This window comes from Bos grunniens, chromosome 26 (assembly GCF_055505025.1).
Source record: "Bos grunniens cultivar Pamir isolate PY7600 chromosome 26, Bosgru_T2T1.0, whole genome shotgun sequence".
Classification (NCBI taxonomy): domain Eukaryota; kingdom Metazoa; phylum Chordata; class Mammalia; order Artiodactyla; family Bovidae; genus Bos; species Bos grunniens.
In genome coordinates this window covers 14,128,775-14,148,351 of record NC_141190.1, presented here as the reverse complement: position 1 = coordinate 14,148,351, position 19,577 = coordinate 14,128,775, and the positions used below count along the sequence as shown (strand labels likewise).

At 39.6% G+C, this 19,577-nt stretch overlaps 2 protein-coding genes across 12 annotated transcripts in view; one reads left to right on the top strand and one right to left on the bottom strand.

The window, feature by feature from the left end:
* The window catches only part of MARCHF5 (membrane associated ring-CH-type finger 5), a 53,188-nt gene extending 39,705 nt beyond the window's left edge, over nucleotides 1–13,483 (bottom strand). For both annotated transcript variants that reach the window (XM_086378591.1, XM_086378589.1), the window contains exon 1: nucleotides 13,253–13,483. Coding sequence is in view for 1 of the 2 variants with exons in the window: in XM_086378589.1 (XP_086234715.1) it covers nucleotides 13,253–13,287 (35 nt within the window). In the remaining variant the exon portion in view is untranslated. The remainder of the gene's footprint in view (nucleotides 1–13,252) is intronic.
* The window catches only part of CPEB3 (cytoplasmic polyadenylation element binding protein 3), a 348,047-nt gene that overhangs the window by 68,665 nt on the left and 259,805 nt on the right, over nucleotides 1–19,577 (top strand). For 5 of the 10 annotated variants that reach the window (XR_015155643.1, XR_015155642.1, XM_086378579.1 and 2 more), the window contains exon 1: nucleotides 13,661–13,852. The exons of 2 other annotated variants lie outside the window; for them this stretch is intronic. The gene's annotated coding sequence lies outside the window, so the exon portion shown is untranslated. Of the gene's footprint in view, nucleotides 1–13,471; nucleotides 13,611–13,660; nucleotides 13,910–19,577 lie in introns of those variants that run through there. 3 more of the 10 variants (XM_086378582.1, XM_086378573.1, XM_086378574.1) reach the window with 2 other exon arrangements.

Here is a 19,577-nt window from a genome sequence, read left to right as displayed (position 1 = left end):
AAAAACTTATAATAGTCTGACCAGGAATATCACCTAAGAAGGTTTTATAATTATGGTTTCACTCTTTGCTTCTCTATACCCTACTCCCTCCTTGATGCAATCTATTTCAGCTATTTATTCCCCAATTCCTTTCCTTCTTCCATTTAAGGAGAAAAGAGGTTGCTTGAAAATGATGGGTTTATAGTTCCCTCAAGATCTTAGGAAAGTAGAAATTTGTGGTTTAATGTACAGCATGATTTCTCTTTTTTAGGAGCAAAAAGTATCCCACACTTTTTAAGGAAAATCACTCTTCCCTCTAGCATCAGCCACGTGTGCAGTTTATTTAGGCAGTTAGTCCCACACCCCCAGCTCCAGGAAGAGTAATCCTTAGATTGGTTAAGGGGAGTATCCCTCATCCTAGATTACAGTGACGAGTTTGGGCCCATAAAGCTGGTTTTATTAGAGTGAACTTCAGAATTTTTGCTGGGAAAGTTGGTACACAGACTTTCTTTTCCACTGGGCTTGAAGGCAGGAAAAATGAGGAGCTAAATGAGAGTGTGAGGCTTTGCTGCCAGGAAAGCCACAACGTGGAGCCTAAAGAACCCAGAGGAAGCTAAAAGATAGAAACTGATGACTTTGTCTGAGACATGGATCAAGCTGTGCTTAAAGCTAAATATACCCTTGTGCTGTTCACTTACATAAACCCATAGGTTTGTTTTTTTTTCCCCTGGTTTAACCTGTTTGGGGCAGATCTTTCAGGCGTAACCCAAACAATCTTGTTATAGAGTGTGAGAAATTGGAAATAAAGAGATAGCCCTGAACAATTATATGATGTGAATTCCTAAACAGCTTTTATAATAACACACAGGTATTTTTGTCAATGGCTTTATTTCCTACTGACCAGACTTGAGCAGGAAAGACTTAAATAAATTTGATTTCCACTGCCAAGTACTCTGAGTTGTGCAAATTTTTCTGTTTCTCACACAGAGCAAAAATTCGCTCCTGATTCTGGCTATTAGATCAGGTCATTTCTTAGATAGAAACAGCCAACAAAGATAAAACCAAACACTTTGAAATTAAAAATTCTTACTGACAGCGCTATAATATTTCCACTGCAGGATCAATTTAACTATAATTCTACTTTAAGTTATATTTTAATGTTATAATTTATGGGATGGCAATTTTAATACCCTTAAAAGTAAGAACAACTGCTCTGAGGCACACCTCCTCTCCTCCCTACCCCTCTCCCCCATTATTATCTTAATAAATTTGAGCATTGGATTTTAATGATTAAAAAAAAAGTGAGAACTGGCTATTTGCCATTTCAAAAGAAAAAGCCAAAAACCTTTCAAGTCCACACCCAAGGAGAGGTTGTAATTTCTGACAAAACTCTAATTAAGAGCTTCTCTTTGAGTCATTTCCTACCCTTGTTCTCTTCAATCCTCCATCTCTCAGAAAGCAGCGATCAGTGTGATGTACAAGCATCATCTGAGAACTTGCTAGAAACGCAGATTTTCAGGTCCCACCCCAGACCTGCAGAATCAAAAACTCTGATGGGACCCAACATTACATTTAAAAAATTGTTTTATTTTAAATTTCTTCAAAAATTATTTTTCTTTTTTGATTGTGGTAGAACATATAACATAAAATTTCCATCTTAACTACCTTTAAGTGCACAATTCAGTGGTATTAAACACATTTACAGGTTGTGCTACCATTACCACCACCCATCCCCATATAACTCTTTTCATCTGGTAAAACAAATTCTGTTCTTATTAAATTCCCCAAGCTCCTGACAGTTACCCTTATATTTTCTGTCTTTATAACTGACTAGTCTAAGAACCTCACACAAGTGGAATCATCCAGTATTTGTCTATGTCTTCTAGGTTCATCCACATTGTAGCAGATAATATTGCAGATTATCTTTCCTTTTTGAGGCTGAATACTATCCTATTGTATGTATACATACCACATTAGCTCATCTCAGTCATAGATACTAGGGCTGCTTCCAGGTTTAGTTATTGTGAATAATGCTGTTATGAACCTGGGTGTACAAGCATTTCTTTGTGACCCTGTTTTTAATTTTTTTGGATATATACCCAGAAGTGAAATTGCTAAATCATACAGTATTTCTATTTTTAACTTTTGAGGAGTCATCAATGTTGTATTTTAACAAATCCTTCATGTGATTGATTGTGAGACCTAAAGTTTGAGAACCTCTGCTTTGGCCATTCTTCCTTTTTCCATATTTCTTCCCTTTGTCAATTTTCTCAACTCACCATAATACAAAAATTAAATCTGATTTTACATTCAATGTAAACACTTCTAAGCTATTTGGTTTTTAATTTAAATAGTAAACAAAATGCTTCAGATCTTTTTTTATTCTAAAGGAAAAAAGCTAGCTAAATTTGGGAAAAAGATTTTGTGAGTTCAGGATATTCTAACTGGTTAAAGAATTTGGGCTTTGGAGCCAGATTGTTTGAGTTCAAATTCCCTACTTACTGCTTATTTTAGGTTTAATGACAATCTCTTTCAGAACTTCTTTAAGTCAGGGGGTTCTTAATCTGGGGTCCACATAAAATTTATGGGGTTAGTAAATTTGGATGGAGAAAAAATTACATTTTTAACATTTTCACTAATCACTGAATGATATTCAATTTTCTTTCAATTATGAATCTAAGTAAATCATAGTAATATTAGCAGTACAGCAATTAGAAATTAGCACAGTGACTAGGAATTTTCATATTATAGCTGTCCAGATCCCCAAATAACATTTAACCCATCATTAATCTGAAATTAATTATCAGAGTCACCAATAATAGATCTTGCATTTGTGTTAAAGCTCCTATTACTAGATCAGATTTTTAATATTTTTCAGGTGTGTTTCTACATAATTGGTTCATTTCTGACCTACCTATTTTGTTTTACTCTTTCAAAACATTCTGAGAAGGAACTCATATGCATAACTAAACTTCCAAAGTAGTTCTCAGGATAAAAAAAGGTTTTATGTTAAAATTCCCTATGGTAGAACCTCCCCTACTCTGTTGGTGGGAATTAAACTGGTGCAGCCACTATGGAAAACAGTATAGAGGGTCTGCAAAAAAACTAAAAACAGAGTTGACGTATGATCCAGGAATCCCACTCCTGGGTATGTATCCTGACAAAACCATAATTCAAAAAAGATACATGTACCCTTATGTTCATAAGCAGCACTATTTACAATAGCCAAGACATGGAAATAACCTAAATGTCTACTGACAGATGAATGGATAAAGATGTGGTATGTGCACACATGTACATGGACACACACACACACACACACACATCAACAGAATAGTTTCTCACTGGCACATAAATTCACTAGTATGGTTATCTAATGAATACTATTCAGCCATAAAAAATGAAATAATACCATTTGCAGCAACATGGATGGACCGAGATGATCATACTAAGTAAGTCAGAAAGAGAAAGACAAATACCATAATAACATCACTTACGTGTGGAATCTAAAATGACACAAATGAATTTACCTATAAAAAAAGTAGAAACAGACTCACAGACATAGAGAACAGACTTGTGGTTGCCAAGGGGGAGGGATGCATCAGGAGTCTGGGACTAGCAGATGCAAACTGATACATATTCAGAATGGATAAACAGTAAGATCCTACTGTATAGTATGGGGAACTATGTTCAGTACTCTGTGATCAGCCACAGCAGAGAAGAATAAGGAAACTGTATGTCGGTGTGTGGCTCAGTCACTCTGCTGAACATCAGAAATTAACACAACATTGTAAATTAACTATACTTCAATAAAGTAAATTAAAAAAAGATTCTCTATTGTAAAGGATTAAACAAGTGATCTTCAAACAGCTTATTTTTGGCATATATATAAGCACCAAATGAACAGTAGCAATAATGGCATGGATAGACAAGAAAGATGCTACCAACTTTATAACTATGGATACATTCATGGATACATTTTCTTACCTAAATTAGCTCATAAAGTAGTTCTGCCTGGCACCCTGGTATTTAGTGGGAAAGTCCTGGATTCCTAATCGTTCTTTAGTTTTTCAGTAGGCCAACACCATTGCATAAGACATTCATTCAAATCCATAATTCACTTTCTTCCATCCTTCTTTTTCTTCTACTAGGTTTTGTATATGCTACTTGCTTGCTGATATCAGCAATTTACACTCACAATTTATAATACTTCCACACCTTTCTGCCAGCCAAGCTGAGGCTCATTGGTTTACAGACTAAAAAGAGGTCTAGGAATTATCACAACTGGTTCAGAGATCAAAGAACAAATCACTATTATACTATGAAGACATGAGAAAGAACTAAAGTAGACAATCTAAAGTCTATTACTTATTCCTTAAAATAAATGTATGGTCTTATTGGTACTGGAAATATCACTGATCTGCATAATATGCCTCTCTTTATTAAAAAGAAAAAAAAGTTAATTCTATGTGATTTTAAATTTAAATTCAAACATTTGCCAATTGTAAATCCTTCTTGATAGCAAAACTTATGAACAGTTTGAGAAATACGTATCTAGTTTGTCTTAAATCTAAGTGTATTCAAGATTTCTCCGAGATTAACTTGAATGTACTAAGTATGTTCACTATTTGATGTCAGAAGAAATACATTTAAGGAACTTACAGTCTAGTTAAGGAACAAATATATGCATAGAAGAATCACATAAAAACAACCACACAAAACATTAAGTGTCCAGCTAATACAGAAATGTGATGATGACCATAAGAAACACAGGATGAAATAGCTGAGAATGTTTCATGAAAAGGCAGAACTACAATTGAAATGACAATTAGGGAATGAAAAGAATAAGGCTATCTGAAGTAAGAATAACAGCATAAGCATGCTTAGAGACAGAAATGAGCATATGGCCATGGACCATGAGAAAACCAATGTAGTTGGAGCAGAAGAGTTTTGAAATAAAGCTAGATATTACAAACCAGTTGGGAAAGGATGGATGACAAAGGTAACCTACCTCACAGGGTTCATATGTGACTAAACCAGTTTATATGGTTAATTATTTAAAAAGTATATGGGGAAAAAAGGGGAGCAAACTTTATTTATCAATAGAATCCTTTTTCACTGGCACATAAATTAACTAGTATGGTTATCTAATAAAACAGCTGACAGTAAAGTCTATCTTTGCAGATTTAGACTGCAGGTATTTATCTTGGATTATCAGAAAGATTTGGAAAATCTGCCCTAGAGATTACTTTGATAGAAAACGGAGGGTAGCAGAACAGAAGAGTTCCAGAATACAGGAGTGAGAGCAATGAAATAGGCTTTAAATTGTTATTGTTGTATTATACATGGTGCCTTACCAATGTATTTGCATGAGTGTTTTAAGGAAAGAGAACATGTTCTTAATTTAAAACATGTTTAGTGAACCATGCTCTGGTTAATGCAAGGAATGCCTAAATTTAACAATGGAAAAAAGCTGCAAACTGCAGCTTTGTCTCAGGATTAAAAGTATCACATCCCATGTATTCTTAAACAAAAACTATACCATCAAGGCTAAAAACCCCTTTATATGTCTGTCCACCCAAGTGGAATGGAAGTTAAAAGTATCTGAATTTATCAAAGAGCTACCACAATTATTAATACATTATGAAAGAGGGGAAGAGAAATATACCACAGTGAAAGCAATCATTTATTGAGCATATACTCATGCCATGCTCTTTATCTCTGATCTTCATAAAGTCTGCAAACATAATTATTTCCCCCCTTAAATAAGGAAACAAAAGCCCAGAAAGGTTAAACAGTCTGCCCAAGGCTTCATGGTTAAATACAAAGGTATGAATGCAACCTAGGCCTCAACTCTAAAACATCAGATTTTTATAAATTATATGCCATAAAAAAAAAAATCAGCTTTTTTCACTGCACCATGCTGCCTTACGGATAGTGTATTCGGAGAAAATTTTCCATTTCTCATTTTTAAGGAAATTATAGTTAGTGCAAGTCATTATGTGTTTCATTTTTGCTAGGGTACTTTTAAGCAGCCATAAGGAGCTTTCACTAGAAATCTAAACCTCTTCCAGTGTACCCTAATGTGCCATATAAATGTTACCACCTCACATCTTATAACTATGGCATATAAGGAGCATGTACGTATATATGGTATGTAAAGAACTGCTACAAGAGTCTGGAGAAGAGTGGGAAATATTTCTGGCTGAAATAGTCAGAAAAGCTTTATAAATGAGGCAGAAACTAAACTGGATCTTGAAGAGTGAGTAGAATTTTGAAAGACAAGATGCTGAAAAGAATACAGGACAGTGTGCATATCAAGCTGGCCTGGGCAAAAGATGTATACTCACGTACTCACTTTTAAACAGAAGCAGAGCTTTAAGAAGGTAGCTAGTGCCAGCAATGTACTCTGTGTCTTAAACATAATAGAGAGCATAGACTATGGAGGGTCTTGAAGGCCAAGTTAAAAAATTTTGAACTTAAGCTTAGTAAGCAATTAAAAAAATGCAGGTTTTGAACAAATGAGATATTTTAAAAATGGTGCTTCAGCAAGATTATTCTAAGCACTGATATGTCATACATAGTGAAAAGACAGCGTGATTCAACAGTGTTGCCAATGTATATTCCCCTTCTCAAGAAATGGAACAGTTTCTGTTCTCAGTGAACTCCCACTTGAATGTGCATGGTGGTAGTGATAAAGGCTCTTAGACACGGGATTGATGCATTAAAAAAATTACAATTCAGAGTGATGTACTATAATGAATTCTATTGAAATAGAGATTCTACAGAAATTTTGGAAGAAGTAACTCACTGCCTGAAGGAGATGTACAGTGCTTCAAAGTGATATTTGAGCTGAATTCTAAAGATGGTTCAGAGTCAGCCAGGTGTCAGAAGGGAGGAAGGACTCTAAAGCAAAAAATAAGATGTACAGCAGGATACATTCAGAGGACAATGAAGTGCAGAAGAGTATGGTTAAAGCAGGTTAGGGCTGGATTGGATTAATAGAGCTAAGTCTCTTCACAAAGTCTTAAAAGTTTAGAATTTATCCTATTGGTAATGTAGAGACTGGCATGTTTTAAAGCATGGGAATGACATGATTATAATTGTGCTCTGGCCAATTCTGGTACCACTCTGTAAGTCAAACTGGAAGAGAAAAACTGGAGTCAGATAAAAAAGAATCTATAGTATTTGATAAGCAGGTGGATTTAGAGGGGGGAAAAAGCAAAAAGCAAAAAAAAGATGTAGGTTTTACGGCTGGTGGATTAGAAGAATGGGCCAGAAATTGGGAAGTCAAGCTAAGTAAAAAGCAGGGAAATAGCAGTTGTTTAGTTTTAGATAGGTGAAGACACTAGTAATACTGTGTATACACAAATGGAAATGTCTACTGGGCAGCTGGAAAGCAGACACTAAAATGTGGCAAAGAGGTCAAGAATAAAAACATACATTTGGGAGTCACTCAAAGCTGAAAGTGAGATAGTAAGTGATAAAACTATGTGTACTTTTCGAAGAATAAGTGCTGAGAATTGAACCATACTTAAGTGATTGAAGAGAGTAAGGATAAGGTGACGTGTAAGAGGGGGAAAAAGACAGACAGACAAATAATGTAGTAGACTACAACACACTTTCAAGTTAGGGAGTGGAGGTCACCAGTTTCAGCTTCATTACATACATGTCAAGGACATGAGGACAAAGAAAACAAGTCATTAGGTTTACTGATTAAGAAATTATTAGTAACATTTAATATACTTTTAGTAGAGCTACGGATAAGAAAGGTGGATGAAAGTCAAATTATAACGAGGTATTAAGAATCTAAATGTTACTAGAGTAGTTCAGTTCAGTTGCTCAGTCATGTCTGACTCTTTGCGACCCAATGGACTGCAGCACGCCAGACCTCCCAACTCCTGGAGTTTACTCAAACTCATGTCCACCGAGTCGGTGATGCCATCCAACCATCTCATCCTCTGTAGTCCCCTTTTCCTCCCACGCTCAATCTTTCCCAGCATCAGGGTCTTTTCACATGAGTCAGTTCCTCGCATCAGGTGGCCAAAGTATTGGAGTTTCAGCTTCAACATGAGTCCTTCCAATGAACATTCAGGACTGATTTCCTTTAGGTTGGACTGGTTGGATCTCCTTGCAGTCCAAGGGGCTCTCAAGAGTCTTCTCCAATACCACAGTTCAAAAGCATCAATTCTTCGGTGCTCAGCTTTCTTTATAGTCCAACTCTCACATCCATACATGACTACTGGAAAAACCATAGCTGTGACTAGACGGACCTTCGTTGGTAAAGCAATGTCTCTGCTTTTTAATATGCTGTCTAGGTTGGTCATAACTTTTCTTTCAAGGAGTAAGTGTCTTTTTATTTTATGGCTGCAGTCACCATCTGCAGTGATTTTGGAGCCCCCAAAAATAAAGTCTCTCACTGTTTCCCCATCTATTTGCCACGAAGTGATGGGAACGAATGCCATGATCTTAGTTTTCTGAATGTTGAGCTTTAAGCCCACTTTTTCACTCTCCTCTTTCACTTTCATCAAGAGGCTCTTTAGTTCCTCTTCACTTTCTGCCATAAGGGTGGTGTCATCTGCATATCTGACGTTATTGATATTTCTCCCAGCAATCTTGATTCCAGCTTGTGATTCTTCCAGCCCAGCATTTCTCATGATGTACTCTGCATATATGTTAAATAAGCAGGGTGACAATATACAGCCTTGACGTACTCCTTTTGCTATTTGGAACCAGTCTGTTGTTCTGTGTCCAGTTCTAACTGTTGCTTCCTGACTTGTATACAGGTTTCTTAGGAGGCAGGTCAGGTGATCTGGTATTCCTATCTCTTTCAGAATTTTCCAGTTTATTGTGATCCAGACAGTCAAAGGCTTTGGCATAGTCAATAAAGCAGAAATAGATGTTTTTCTGGAACTCTCTTACTTTTTCGATGATCCATACTACGAGTATCCATACTCATACTACAAGTAGTATGTTAATACAATAGATTCTATATGTACACTCTTTAATTGCTGAATATCACAAAACTCAGTATTTAAAAAAGTAAATTGTAGACTGATATATTTAAATTTTAGAAACAAAAACAGAACTGTGAATTACATATAGTATATATAAAAGCATTAAACAAAGACTGGAAGAACATAAACCCACTTATGATAGTGGACTGGGGATGGGAGAAGATATGGGACTGGGGGATAATGGCCAAAGGGGACTTTATCTGTAATGTTTCTGCTTTTTATATAGAGAGGGAAGCAAATACAACTACTTGCTAATGGTTCTTAACTCCAGGTATTGGTCTGTAAATGTCAAAATGGGATTGTAATATGATTGAGGAAAGATGCCAAAGAGAATGAGAAGCTGCTTTAGTGGAAGCTAGAGACGGTTTATAACTCAGAAGGAATATACAGCTCAGTCCTCTGAAGACATCTACAACCTCTAAAGGGATGTCCATGCGGTCGGTAACATCCTGTGAGAGGGGGTTCTAGCTCACTTGCTACTGCAGGAGGCCTCTGGGGAGCGGATTATTCTTCCATTGTTCTTCCCATCTGACTGTTCTGGGGACACTGACTCCGTTCCTTGCCTACTCACCTTGTGCAATTAAGTGATGCAAAACAACCTCAACAAATTCCTAAGTGTTCAACATGAAAGGGGTACACAAAAGTCAAGTTTCCAGAAGCATCTCTCACCAGGCTTTAAACCTGAGGTCCATTCCTGCGGTTTGTTTATAGTATTCTTTGTATTCTCTATAGATTTAATCCTCATTTTGAGAAGTAAAAGAGAAATGAGAAAGTATAATGGTGACAGAATAGGCATAACAAACTTCTTAAAAAAGTATGGCAACAAAGGGAAGGAAGAGAAAATAAGATTCAGAGAGCCTGATGTAAAGGGTTTGAATTTATGAATGGTTATAATTTCAGGGCAATGATTTGTGACCCCCAGTCATTCATGACATTAGAAAACCACCCCCTTTCCACCACTCTCAATTTAAAAGGTTCAAATGATAAATTTACATAAAACAGCTGCTTACTGTTTATAAAAATGAAAGGCAATCAAAATATATATCTATATATACTCTTTCCAGCTGCAAATATGGCAAGAATAAAAGTTATTAAGATAAACAATTGCTAAACTAGATTTACTTATTCACAAAGGACAAGCAATTGAACTTCAGCTCTTAGTAAGCTGCTATTAATTAAAAAACCGTGACAGACTAAATGTATAAACTGAACATACCATCATATTTGTAAATATAATCTTTATCTTATTTGACATTTGTGGAACACAAACCTCACTAGAATTAAAGCTCCACACGAGTATTTCTGCTTATGTTCACTACCACCATATACTGAGGGCTTAGAATGGTACTGGGCAAATGGATCAATATTTACCAAATCAATTCAATGAACACAAATTTAATAAACTATTAAAACATACCTAATCTTAACCCAGAAGCGAAACAATATATGTTATATACATTTCCTTAATCTTCTCAAGGATAGAACTTGTACTGAAGAAATAAACATAAAGGCAAGTTTCTGAAGTAAATTCTGTCGCTCAAAAATTGCCACCCAAAGACCAAGCTAGGAGGGAGCCAAATTCAAGCAAGAATTCTGGGTCCTAACAGGTTGACATATTTTAGTCTCTTGAACTTGTCAGTATTCCTCAAAAGAACCCATCAAGTATCTTTGTGTTCATCTTGCAGGGGGGATAGCCCAGATTAACATGATAGTAAATAGAAAGGAGACGGGCGAGGGGTGTGTGTGTGTAAATTGCTAATTGATTGGTTACATTAGAATTTTTTTTTTTAATACTGATTTATTTGGCTGCATTGGGTCTTAGCCCAATGCACATAGGCTTCTCACTAGTTCCAGCACTCAGGCTTTGTTGCCCTGGGGCATGTGGGATCTTAAGTTTCCCCAACAGAGATCAAACACGCATCCCCTGCACTGGAAGGCACACTCCCAGTCACTGCACCGCCAGGGAAATCCCAGTTACACCAGAATCTTAAGTACCTTCTGTGTGCCTAACATACGATAGCATTTTATTGTTGTATAAGGTACTTATACATAGAGACTGTACAAGAACAACAACAAAGTACTTATATTTGTTCTCATTTATACAGTCCTGTAAGGTAGGACATTATAATTTTTTTAAAGATGATGTAGAACCTCAGAATTTAAATCCAAAGTCATATAGCCAGTAAGTGGCAAAACGAGAATTTCAAGATTTCTGTCCAAGCTTACCTCACTAAAAGGTACTATCCCTTATGATGAAATAATCACTTAGGGTTTAGGGTTGTGGGAATTCCCTGGTGGTCCAGTGGTTAGGAATCTGCTTCCACCGCAGGAGGCCCAGATTCAATCCCTAGTTGGGGAACTAAGATCCCTCAAGCCATGAGGCATTACCAAAAAAAACCCAAAACCCTTTAAAAGTGATTTTCAACCACAACAAACATCTGAAAAGCTTTTGAAAATACCCATGCTCAGGCCCTATTCTCCAGAAATCTGTGAACTAATTGGTCGTGGGCAGAATCAGGCATCCATCCATATGTTAAAACACTCCTCAGGTGATTCCAACAAGGGGCCAGGTTGCAAAATGATCTTTGAATATCATCTTAAGAGATATGTCAAAAAGGTAGAGAAGATGAGGGAAGCCAGTATTATAGTCACCTGTTTCAGTATATGCAGCCAGAATTTCCAAGTTTCTGTTGAGACAATTGTAAATGTCTTGCTGGCACTCCTTGGGTTTTTTACTTTTATGGAAATCTCCAAAGAGTGTATGAAAGCCAGATCAGCTTTTGGACACAAAAGTCAACTACATAAAAGTGAAAGCAGCAGGCCCTCAGAGGGGGTAAAAATTAATTACAAAATACCCAGCACCAAAATAGGGTCTCTGATTGGAATTGGCAGTGACAGAAAATGGTCTCCTCTGGGCATACTTCAGTTGTCCTATGTAATTTGCCAGTATGGTAAATTATTAGACCACTACACAACTGGGGAGAATGACAAAAAAGTTCATGCATTTGTTCATAAAAGTATTTACTGATGACTTACTTTGTACAGGGGGTTGTAGAATTTGAAATAATGACTTCTGCCTTCCAGGAGCTTGTAAACTACTTATTAAAAAAGGGAGTAGTCAATACAACTTGACCCGAATGCTCTCCTAGAACAAGGGCTGGATTAATCACTGGGCCACCCCAACTGAAAAAAGTCAGTACCATGATTTCTATCAACTTAGACGTCTCAAAATTCTAAGCTCCAAAGGAAATGTCTGTCACTCCGGAAGAAGAGGTACTCTTGAGTGATTTGTGTTCTGGGTGTGATCCAAGCATAATTTCATTGGGTATAATTTCATTTAAGGTAGCCTCTTCATTTAACACTTTCCAGTTGGATTTGTTCTCAGTATAGAGCTATACCACACGCTGAACTGGGTGGCGAGTGGTCTACTGAGAGTTGTAGGTAACGAAAACATACATTAGCCAATAGCACCGGCGTCGCCAGGAAGTTATGTCCTTAGTGGAAATTGTGGAGTAAGGGTCTCCAGAAACTCGTGGTAGAACCCAGAGACTAGAATTTCAACAGCAGAGGGCTCTGCAGCCGATTTCACAGAAAGTTTTACCGACCGGAGCCCCCACAGAATGAAACTTTCTCAGGGAACTCAACGCATGGTAAAATACGCGAAATTATTTGTTCAGGTAAAATACGCGAAATTATATGTCTGTTTCCCATAACCTCTACTCTGGTCTGACCGTTGAAGTCCTTTGCTTATACTCTTGACCTTATAGTTTGGGGTTGGGGATGCGGAGGAAGGAAGTTTGCCTATGAAGCTTTCCAAAAGAATGCTTGTTTTTCCTTGGCTTTTGGAACAGTTAAAATTGGAGGAGGATCAGTCCTCAGAAAATTAGTTTGGCTCTTCTTGCCAGTGACATCTCGGACAAACACGTTACAACACAGTTTGGGGGGAGGGGAGGAGCAGAGTGAGAAAAAGAAAACTAATTCTCTGGGTTCATACAAGCCCCTCTCACTTCGCAAAGGCGTCCCGACGAAACCAGACGCCACTCCTTAACTAAGTTTCCCTTTAAGTCTACGCACCCAGGCCGCCCGCTCCGTCCTCCCGCAAGTACGGACTCCAAACTTTCGGCCCCTCGCCCGGCCCCCAGGCCGTAGAACTCCTCCCGGCACGCCGGGCTCCGCTCCGAAGAGCCCCGAGGCCGGGCGCGGCAGGGCCGGAACGAGGATCAGCGGCTCGCGTCCTCCCCAAAGGCTGCCCGTACCTGTCCAGCATCTGCTGTAGGGCTTGGTCCGGCATCTTCGGCGGAGCCGGCGCACTCGCCTCTCCGGTGAGCCCGGTCAGGGCCGGGCCCAGGACAATAGCACTGAGAGGCGGCGGAGTAGGCCTCAGTCCGGCGGCAGCCGCGAACCCGCCACCCAGCCTCCCGGGGCGGCTCCACGAGCCCGGCGGTGGCGGTGCGCGGCCCGCGGGCGTCCGGAGGAGGCGGTGGGGAGCGAGGAGGAGGAGCCTAGGGCGGGGAGACGACGATCGCGGCCGGGGTTCCTGCCCGTCGGCCCGGGGTTCCGGTCCGTGGACCGCGGGCGCCGAGTTGCTGCCGGCGGAGGAGCTACCTCTGTGAGGTAAGAGTCACCGCCTCCGTGCGCGCTGGGGTCACGACGCAAGGCGGCCCAGAGCAGCCTGGGAGATGTAGTCCTCGGACCGTCCCCACTAGAGGCTGCACAGCCCGCCCGGACCACCGCCGCAGCGCCCGCAGCCGCCCGGCCGGCGCCCTCCCGTTTCCTTCCTCCAGGGGGAAAAATGTCCTGCGGGCCGCTTTCCAGGAAGCAGCAGGATGTGCCGCTCCACTGTCAGTAGCATCAAGGTCAGCTCTCCCTGCCTGTTTTCTCTCAGCTCTGGTGCTCAGGTGGGACCGAGCCAGGTGAGGGGTGGGATCTAAAGGGCCATTTCTCGTCAGGGTCTCCAGTCCCGGCCACGGCGTCGGGGTGGGCCGTGGCGGGGGTGGGAGTGGCAGAAAGCGTCTTCGGAAGCCCTCAGCGCTGCGGCCAGCCTCTGCGGCGTCTGAGCCCATTTTGGGGAGTTACACAACCCCCGCAAGGGGTCGGATGCTCTAGTGCGTGAGGTTATTCCTGAGGGGTCGGGAGGGCAGGGGCTGCCTGGACCAGATGGTTCCCACCCAAACCAGTGTATGTTTCTCAGGGCGGGGGGAGAGGGGTGGGGTGTGTGTGCGTGTGTGTCGTGGGGAGATTATTCCCTCCCTCTAGGAACCTTCTAAAATGTGCCTGGGCTTTCAAGGGCTCGCCGATAGTCTCCAAATGGAACATGGTCGTGAATAAACAGCTCTTGCTTACTCAGCTGTGGGTTGTCAGGGGTGTTTGTTTCTCTGTCTGCTGCTGGTCAGTGTTAACCATTTCTAGTCGCCTTGACACCTCCAAGCAGGTGGATGTGTGTGGGGAGAGATCAAAAGGAAACAACCATAAATCGCTCATTGAGTTACTCTCTGACGCTCTAGGGGACAGCTTTGGCGGGAGGAAAAGAACTGTTGGCTAAAAGGAAGGCGTCTTTTGGACGACCTGTGGCGTTCTCTAGTGCTGTGATTGGTAGAACGTTTGGTAGTTTTCCCCTGATTATGCCTAATTTCTGCCGCAAGATGTTTGATTTTTCTTTACATTAAAATGTGTTTTTAAAGCTCTTTTAATTTTTACGCAGAATTTTGCAATCAGCTTTTAATTTCTTGCTTACAGTCTGCTTCCTGAATATATTTGAACTAGAGTGTACATCGCCAGGAAGAAAAATAAAAATAACATGTGACCAGAAGTTATTTGGCCTCTGATTTCTGAAAGATGCTTTTATGAAAGACTTTGGGAATTTACATGACTAATTATAATTAATGCTTTACCCTTTTCTCATTAAATGAGAAGCAGGCCCATGACAGGGGAGGGAAATAGGTAATTTATTAAGGCATTTGAGATTTCAAATTCCTATTTATTACTACTTCTACTAAGTAAGTCTTCTTTTACTGTGTGTTTATCTGTTAAAGCAATTGTCAGCCAGAAGGAGATGGATACATACATTCTGCTCAAAAAACAGAATTTTATTCTAGCATATTGATTACATAGGTTAGAGCAGACTCCATTTAATTTTATGACTTACATTAAAAGGAATTTTCATCTCATCTTAGAATTTCTGTTTGAACTTCAAACTGGAAAGTAATGTGGTATAGTTCTATTGCTAGCAATGTGGTGTGCAGATTATCCTTTTTTAAAAAATTATATTAGCATTTTCATGAAAATTCTGCTTCCTGGCTGTCTCAAAAATCCTTTGAAATAGGAAAAAAACTTTGTTACTCACTTTAAGACTGATTAGGGAAAAATGAAGCAATTAGCACCTGACCTAGTAATCCCACTCCTTGGTATCTACCCAAGAGGAATAAAGATATATATCTACACCAAGACTTGTATGCCAACATTCATAGCAGCATTATTCCTAGTAGCCAAAAAGTGGAAACAACCCAAGTATCCATCAACTGATGAATGGATAAACCAGTAAATCCGCCTGTACAGTAAATCCGCCTGCAATGTAGGAGACACAGTTTTGATACCTGAGTCCGGACGATCCCCTGGAGAAGGAAATGGCAACCTACTTCATTATTCTTGCCTGGAGAATCCCATGGACAGAGGAACCTGGGGGGAGCTACAATCTGTAGGGTTGCAAACAGCTGGATGTGACTGAAGTGACTGAGCATGTACACATGCACACCCAAAATGTTATTAGCTGACAACAAGGAATGAAATTCTAATACATGTTACAATATGGATAAATCTTGAAAACATGTTAAGTGAAAGGAGCTAGTCACGAAACACCACATATTGTATGATTCCATGTATATTAAATGTTAAGAATAAATTCATTGAGACAAAGTAGATTAGTGGTTGCCAAAAGCTGGAGGGGCTGGAGAGAAATGGAGAGAGATTGCTAAAGGGCATGATGTTTCTTTTGGGGCTGATGAAAATGTTCCAGGGTTAGAGTGGTGATGACTACACAGCTTTGTAAGTTATATTGCAAAAATAATATAAAACAAATTTAGATTCTGGTGATGGTGACACAAATCTGTAAATAGACTTTACAATTTTGATATGAGTTAATTTTATAGTATGTAAATTGTTGTTGTTTGCTTGCTAAGTTATGTCCAACTCTTTTACAATCCCATGGACTATGGCCCACCAGGCTCTTCTGTCCTTGGAATTTTCCAGGCAAGAATACTGGAGTGGGTTGCCATTTCCTACTCCAGGGTATCTTCCCATCGCACGGATCGAACCTCTGTCTCTTGGGTTTTGTGCATCTCCGGCATTGGCAGGCAGATTCTTTACCATTAGCCCCACTGTTTGTCAACTTTATTTTCCTTGGCTTTAGGATTTTTAAATTAGAATAACTGGAATCATAATACTCTGTAACCTGCAATGTGGATTCAACCTGCAGTTGATCAGCAAATTTGGCAATTGACAATTCTCCTCGGAGAACACCTGAATATTTTATATTATTTCTTTGGAATATCTCTAGGATCCCTTGGCAGACAGTTCAAAACAAGTGTCAGGTGAGAACATTAAAGTAATATACTACTTTAAATTTCCTATAGTTCCATAGTCAGGTATTTCTAAATCCATTACAAAATTATTAATACATTTCATAACTCTTTAGGATAACTCTATTCTGATTTTGAAGAAAAAGTTCTTAATTGCTTAGATCTCAGTTTGTCCCCCTCCAAATAAAAAGTTGAAATGCACTTACCTATTTTACATAGAGTTAAAGATTTATGGTAAATGATATTTAACCAAGAGATTAATAGCATGACCACAAAAATATTTTCCTCAGTGTTATGTTTTAAAATAGAAATTAATCTACTGAAAATATTTAAAGATTCTCCCAACCTTGGAGGATTAGGATCGATAATGTAGAGTTATCCTAAAGAGTTATGAAATGTATTAATAATTTTGTAATGGATTTAGAAATACCTGGGTATAGAACTATAGGAAATTTAAAGTAGTATATTACTTTAATGTTCTCACCTGACACTTGTTTTGAACTGTCTGCCAAGGGATCCTAGAGATATTCCAAAGAAATAATATAAAATATTCAGGTGTCCTCCGAGGAGAATTGTCAATTGCCAAATTTGCTGATCAACTGCAGGTTGAATCCACATTGCAGGTTACAGAATATTATTCATTAATTTATTTAGCAGACATTTACAGAGTATTTATGATGTGCTTGGGTACTCTAGTCACAAATTAACCAATGACTCCCCTTTAAGAACAAAGGAAAGCTATGACAAACCTAGACAACGTGTTGAAAAGCAGAGACATTACTTTGCTGACAAAGGCCCATATAGTCAAGGCTGTGGTCTTCCAAGTGGTCATATGCAGTTGTGAGAGCTGGACCGTAAAGAAGGCAAAGCACCAAAGAATTGATGCCTTCAAACTGTGGTGCTGGAGAAGACTTCTGAGAGTCCCTTGGACAACAAGGAGACCAAACCAGTCAATATTATGGGAAGTCAACCCTGAATACTCATTGGAAGGACTGACACTGAGGCTGAGGCTCCAGGATTTTGGCTACCTGATGCAAAGAGCCCACTCATTGGGAAAGACCCTGATGCTGGGAAAGATTGAGGGCAGAAGGAAAAGAGGGCATCAGAGGATGAGATGGCTGGATGTCATCACTGATGCAAGGGACATGAATTTGGGCAAACTTCAGGAGATGGTAAGGGACAGGGAGGCCTGGTGTGCTTCAGTCCATAGGGTCACAAAGAGTCGGACACGACTAGATGACTGAACAACCACAGAGAACATACAAACTACCTAATGATACTTATATTTAAAAAAGTAACCAGACCACTTACATGTGAAATACTACATGAGGATACATGGCAGTGTATGATGAAGTGCCAAGTGAGTGGCCTAGAAATACAAAGTGAGGTAGCAGTTTAGAAGACACTGTTGTGGGTTGGTGAGTTAGAGAACTTTGTGAAACAAGGGAAATTTAGGCTCTACCTTGTAGCAAGAGGAGGAATTAGGTAAAGAAGTGGAAAAGGATTTTGGGTTTAGATAAGGATGAAAAGATGTGGAGAGGAATTAACCTCTGTAAATGGCACTGTACATCTCTGTTGAGCAAGAGTGAAAAATATGGTTGGTTGGTTAACTACGGAATAGTTAAAAGGCCTGCTGCTAAGTCACTTCAGTCGTGTCTGACTCTGTGCGACCCCATAGATGGCAGCCCACCAGGCTCCCCAGTCCCTGGGATTCTCCAGGCAAGAACACTGGAGTGGGTTGCCATTTCCTTCTCCAATGCATGAAAGTGAAAAGTGAAAGTGAAGTCGCTCAGTCGTGTCCGACTCTTTGCAACCCCACGGACTGCAGCCCACCAGGCTCCTCCACCCATGGGATTTTCCAGGCGAGAGTACTGGAGTGGGGTGCCATTGCCTTCTCCAGTTAAAAGGCCTTGAAACCATTAATTCTTTTGATAAGTATTTATTGAACAAGTAATATTTATGTGACAGGCACTAATCCAGGTACTGAAGATACTACTGGACAAAGACATAGCAACCCACTCCAGTATTCTTGCCTGATCACCTGGACAGCGGAGCCTGGCGGACTATAGTCCTTGGGGTCACAAAGAGTAAGACATGACTTAGCAACTAAACAACAACAACTAAGCCAGGCGCTGGAGGTACAATACTGAGAAAAACAAGCACAGTTCCTACCTTTGTAGAGTTTACTCTTTATCGAGGGAAAGAGAGAGAATCATGTAAAGACAGTTTTTAGTTTGCAAATGTAGTACGTGATGTTATTAGAGATAATAGCTAGGATTTTGACCTAAACAGGGTGATCAGAAATTTTTTTCTCAGAAAGTGCCCATCATGCTAAAGCCTGAGGAACAGCAAGAGTTAATCGAACAAAAGGAGGAAGGAAGAGCATCCCAGACCAAGGAACAGCTTGTGCAAATACCCTGAGAAGGAAGAGTCTTGTGATAAAGAATAGAAACGGAAACAAAAAGGGGGCTTGGGGCAAAATGGGACCAGAAAGGTCAGTCAAGTGACAGACTCTGAAGAGCTTTATAAGCCAATTTAAGGAATTTTGCCTTTATCCTAGAAGTCTCTGGGAAGAGGAGTTTAGACGTTCTGTAGGAAATGGAGAGTTAACTTGTAGTGGTTCCCAAACCTGCTGTGAATCAGAGAATTTACCCTGGAAATTCTGGTGCATGTGCCTTGTAGTTGTTCCCCTAAGTGATTACTAGACCAGTGGTGTCTCTGCAGAAATACCGTAGTGGTTGAGAGCCTCAGCTCAAACCTACATTTGAATCTTAGCATTGCCACTCAGGGGCTCAGCAGTTTTGGGTGGGTTACTGAATAAGCCACAGTTTCCTCATCTTCAGGAGAATTACAGAAACTACCTCACTGAGTTACGGGGAGGATTAAATGAGAAAATCCATTTAAATTGTTCAGGACAATGTTGGCACATAGTTAAGAACTCCATTGATATTAGCGTTTAATTATTACTAAAAATTCTCAGGTCAAGGTAACAGTGATTTAGGGGGAT